This window comes from Electrophorus electricus, chromosome 21, assembly GCF_041902795.1.
Source record: "Electrophorus electricus isolate QZ-2024a chromosome 21, ASM4190279v1, whole genome shotgun sequence".
NCBI lineage: Eukaryota > Metazoa > Chordata > Actinopteri > Gymnotiformes > Gymnotidae > Electrophorus > Electrophorus electricus.
In genome coordinates, this window is record NC_137517.1 from 1,667,501 (window position 1) to 1,672,500 (window position 5,000).

Here is a 5,000-nt window from a genome sequence, read left to right on the forward strand (position 1 = left end):
ATGCGCAGGTTTCCAGCCCAGGCGTAGCCTGCTCTTTGTAAGCTGGGATGCAGGAGACTTTGGAAATGTTGGTGCCACCGAGTGGCTAGAGGTGAGAAGTGCAGTCAACTTTATTAAATTATATTAACACATATTGCAAATGGGTACAAACAACAGAAAATTTCAGATAATTTTGGTTTCAGATATTTTTTAGATATTTATTTTATTTGTCCAGACTGTACATATAAAGGAGTGTATATACATTTCTGTGGGTGGGTTCAGACCTTTGTCCCAGACTCTGTCTCAGACTCATGTCCTGAAGGGCGAGTTAAGAGTTTGCTCTCTCCTCACTGGTGAATGAACACTTCCTCATACCCCTTCAGTAGCCCTGCTCTAAGCCTCTGTCTCTGTTGCCAGGGTTACCTGTCTTTACTCCATCTGAAGGCTGTGGCATACTTCAGTCTGGACCAGGCGGTTATGGGTAAATCTGTCCACCAATCACCAACTGACACTTTAGCATTGACATTAAAGTTAACGTTAGCGTTAGCATTAAAGATAACATTAGCATAAACATTAATAGTAATATGAGCATTAGCATTAACGTTACTCAGGATCATTAAAACAAGACTACATTGGTCATTGGTTGTTCTTGAATCATATATAAACTGTGTGTGTGTGTGTGTGTGTGTGTGTGTGTGTGTGTGTGTGTGTGTGTGTGTGTGTGTGTGTGTGTTTAGGTGATGACACTCTTTCTGCATACACAAGCCCTTTGCTGGTGGATCTCATTGAAGGAGCCCTCAAACAAGTTTGTGTGTTTTACACTCTTTCAATTTGTGTGTGTGTGTGTGTGTGTTGGATTAATTACCGTAATAATTTCAGATGACTCATATCCACTCTGAGGGACCTGCACATTTCGCTGTGTGGTTTGTGTGTAGGGCAGACCACGCATCTGAAACATGTTTTTGTGTGTGTGTTTGGGTCTGCATTCATATGTGTGGGCATACATGTGTTATAGGTGGAGCACCCAAAGCACACGGGACGGTCCATCCTTTCACTCTTGGAAGCTCAGGGCAGTTGGAGGAGCAGGATGTGAGTGTGAGCCCAGTTATGTCTGTTCCATCAGTTGAGTGTAGTTAGCGTCTCCGTCCTACTTGTTCACACTGCAGGTATGATCTGGTTTTTGTTGGCTTATTCTTTTAGATTTGTTTTAGCTAATTCGCAATATATTTAAACACGGCCTACAGTGTGAACGCATCACACACCTGAACTGACCCACGTGTGATGAAATAACTTAAGTGAGTGTGGGTGTGGGTTTGTGTGGATGTGTCGGTTACAGGGTGAAGCCGTTATATCTGAACAGTGGGGCCTACAGTTTCACAGCATTTGGAGGAGTTCCTGCCATGGAGCTTCGGTTTCATGAGGTAAAAGCAAACACACACCTGTGCACACGCACATGGATGAACACACAGGCACACACACATACAGAAAGAGGGAGAGAGATGTCCTGTCGAGCTTTAGTTCCTCCCTCTTTATAACCAGAACTCTGTGTAGTTGTGTGCCTGTTTGTAATATGTTGTGTGTGTTTGTGTGTAATATGTTGCGTGTCTGTGTGTAACATGTTGCGTATGTGTATGTAGTTGCATTTCTGTGTGTAATATGTTGCATGTGTGTATGTAGTTCTCTGTCTGTGTGTAATGTTGCTTGTGTGTATGTAGTTGTGTCTGTGTGTAATATGTTGTGTGTGCACATGTATGTGTGTGGTTCTGTGTCTGTGTGTAATATGTTGTTTGCGCACGTGTGTGTGTGTGTGGTTCTGTGTTTGTGTGTAATGTGTTGCATACAGTATGTAATGCAGTACTAATGTCATGCATACAGTGTATAATACAGTACTAGTGTCATACATACAGTGTGTAATACAGTACTAATGTCATACGTGCAGTGTGCAATGCAGTACTAGTGTCATGCATACAGTGTGTAATGCAGTACTAGTGTCATACATACAGTGTGTAATACAGTACTAGTGTCATACATACAGCATGTAATGCAGTAATAGTGTCATACATACAGTGTGTAATACAGTACTAATGTCATACAGTGTGTAATGCAGTACTAGTGTCATACATACAGTGTGTAATACAGTACTAATGTCATACAGTGTGTAATACAGTACTAGTGTCATACATACAGCGTGTAATGCAGTACTAATGTCATACATACAGCGTGTAATACAGTACTAGTGTCATACATACAGTGTGTAATGCAGTACTAATGTCATACATACAGTGCGTAATACAGTACTAGTGTCATACATACAGTGCGTAATGCAGTACTAGTGTCATACATACAGTGCGTAATGCAGTACTAATGTCATGCATACAGTGTGTAATGCAGTACTAATGTCATGCATACAGTGTGTAATGCAGTACTAATGTCATACATACAGTGCGTAATACAGTACTAGTGTCATACATACAGTGCGTAATACAGTACTAGTGTCATGCATACAGTGTGTAATACAGTACTAGTGTCATGCATACAGTGTGTAATGCAGTAATAGTGTCATACATACAGTGTGTAATACAGTACTAATGTCATACAGTGTGTAATGCAGTACTAGTGTCATACATACAGTGTGTAATACAGTACTAATGTCATACAGTGTGTAATACAGTACTAGTGTCATACATACAGCGTGTAATGCAGTACTAATGTCATACATACAGCGTGTAATACAGTACTAGTGTTATACATACAGTGTGTAATGCAGTACTAATGTCATACATACAGTGCGTAATACAGTACTAGTGTCATACATACAGTGCGTAATGCAGTACTAGTGTCATACATACAGTGCGTAATGCAGTACTAATGTCATGCATACAGTGTGTAATGCAGTACTAATGTCATGCATACAGTGTGTAATGCAGTACTAATGTCATACATACAGTGCGTAATACAGTACTAGTGTCATACATACAGTGCGTAATACAGTACTAGTGTCATGCATACAGTGTGTAATACAGTACTAGTGTCATGCATACAGTGTGTAATACAGTACTAATGTCATGCATACAGTGCGTAATGCAGTACTAGTGTCATGCATACAGTGCGTAATGCAGTACTAGTGTCATGCATACAGTGTGTAATACAGTAGTAGTGTCATAGTGTGTAATAAGTTTGAATGATAAGTTGTTGTTCACACTTATTATACTTCATCTTACAGAAAGTATGTACAAAACTTTTTCCTTTCTGACAAAGATTTATAGGTGGAGTTGACCAACCTCACTTATTGTTTCTCATTGAAGAGCAGCCTTGAAAACGTCTTTCAGCTACGTCTGCTACAATATGTCTCATTTGTAGTCGCTATTCAAATTTAGCTAGTCAAAGTAACATGTTCATAAAAAAGTCATTTTTTATGAATAATTTGCCTAGCCCCTTGTTCAGAATGCTGAGAAGGGGTTAGACAGCTATGGGCCCACCCCCTTAGTGAAAATCAGAAATATGATTGGTCATATTTGGCAATAAACTTACATTTCTGAACCCTTTAACTGTCTTCAGAAGGGTCAGGCAGGAAGTACACAGGAGCAAAGCCCTGACCCCACTCTAATGAGGAGGCTGGATTAGTTGGTGCTAATCAACAGATATGTGTCCCATAGTAACCAGGAAAACGCAAATTAGCATTTTGAAATGGTTTATGTTTTGATTGTACTTTATTCATGAAATATCATTTATATTTCTATTATATGGATATTCATGAGATATTATACACTTTTTATTACCCCTTCTGTGAATGGTAAGAAGGGCCTGACTCCATAGCATTGATATAATATAATTGTAATATAATATAATTGTGTTGTGTGTGTGTATGTTTTGACAGGAGGGCCGTGTGTACCCGTTTGTGAACACCCAGCTGGACAGCGTGGGGCGGCTGCAGGATCTGTTACAGGGTCGTCTGGGTGAGGTGTGCCGGGCGCTGGGTGAACTGGTGGCCCTCATGGTACTGAGACTCACCCACGACAGCATCCTGCCGCTGGACGTCACCTCCTATAGCACCAGTGCACTACGCCTCAGCTCACAGCTCAACCAGCTGTCTGCTGAGCTACAGGTAACACACACACACACATACATATACACACACACACACACACACACACACACCCTTCTACAGCACCAGTGCACTACGCCTCAGCTCACAGTTCAACCAGCTGTCTGCTGAGCTACAGGTAACACACAACTGCTAGGGGAGATTGCAACAGGTCTGTGTGTGTGTGTGTGTGTGTGTGTGTGTGTGTGTGTGTGTGGCAGGTGCGTGGTTTGTCTCCTCAGTGGGTGTACAGTGCGAGGGGAGATTACAGCCGGGCAGCTAAAACCCTGCAAGAGGCAATAAAGAACACGGATGTTCAGGACGAGAGGATGACCCGCCTTTACAACACTCGCATCATGAGGGTACACACACATGCTCACACACACACACACACACACAAACATTTTATTACTACATTTTTTTGCCGTTAAGACAAAATTTCCTCTGTGTGTGTGTGTGTGTGTGTGTGTGTGTGTGTGTGTGTGTGTGTGTGTGTGTGTGAGAGAAGGTGGAGTACTACTTCCTGTCTCAGTATGTGTCTGTAGTGGAGACTCCATTCCGGCATGTTCTGCATGGCCGTGGTGAGCACACACTGAGCGCGCTCATTCAGCACCTCTCTCTGCTGCGCACCAACCCCCAGCTGTTCCATGAGGCCCGTTTCCGCCGGCAACTGGCTCTCTTCACCTGGACCCTGCAAGGTGCTGCAAACGCACTTAGCGGTGATGTCTGGAACATAGACAACCCATTCTAGAACATCTGGAACATAGGAAACCCATTCTAGAACATCTGGAACATAGGCAATCCATTCTAGAACATCTGGAACATAGAAAACTCATTCTAGGACATCTGGAACATAGACAACCCATTCTGGAACATAGACAATCCATTCTAGAACATCTGGAACATAGACAACCCATTCTAGAACATCTGGAACATA

General features: G+C 42.1%; 1 protein-coding gene across 4 annotated transcripts in view; it reads left to right on the forward strand.

Annotated features, from left to right (window-relative positions):
* Nucleotides 1–5,000, forward strand: part of tfr2 (transferrin receptor 2) — a 21,448-nt gene that overhangs the window by 15,524 nt on the left and 924 nt on the right. For all 4 annotated transcript variants that reach the window (XM_081704681.1, XM_081704680.1, XM_081704679.1 and 1 more), the window contains 8 exons: nt 9–91; nt 397–460; nt 717–784; nt 995–1,068; nt 1,316–1,400; nt 3,857–4,084; nt 4,285–4,425; nt 4,572–5,000. The exon at nt 4,572–5,000 is cut by the window's right edge and continues 924 nt beyond it. In XM_081704681.1, coding sequence (XP_081560807.1) covers nt 9–91; nt 397–460; nt 717–784; nt 995–1,068; nt 1,316–1,400; nt 3,857–4,084; nt 4,285–4,425; nt 4,572–4,814 — 986 coding nt within the window. In that variant the 3' untranslated portion in view covers nt 4,815–5,000. The remainder of the gene's footprint in view (nt 1–8; nt 92–396; nt 461–716; nt 785–994; nt 1,069–1,315; nt 1,401–3,856; nt 4,085–4,284; nt 4,426–4,571) is intronic.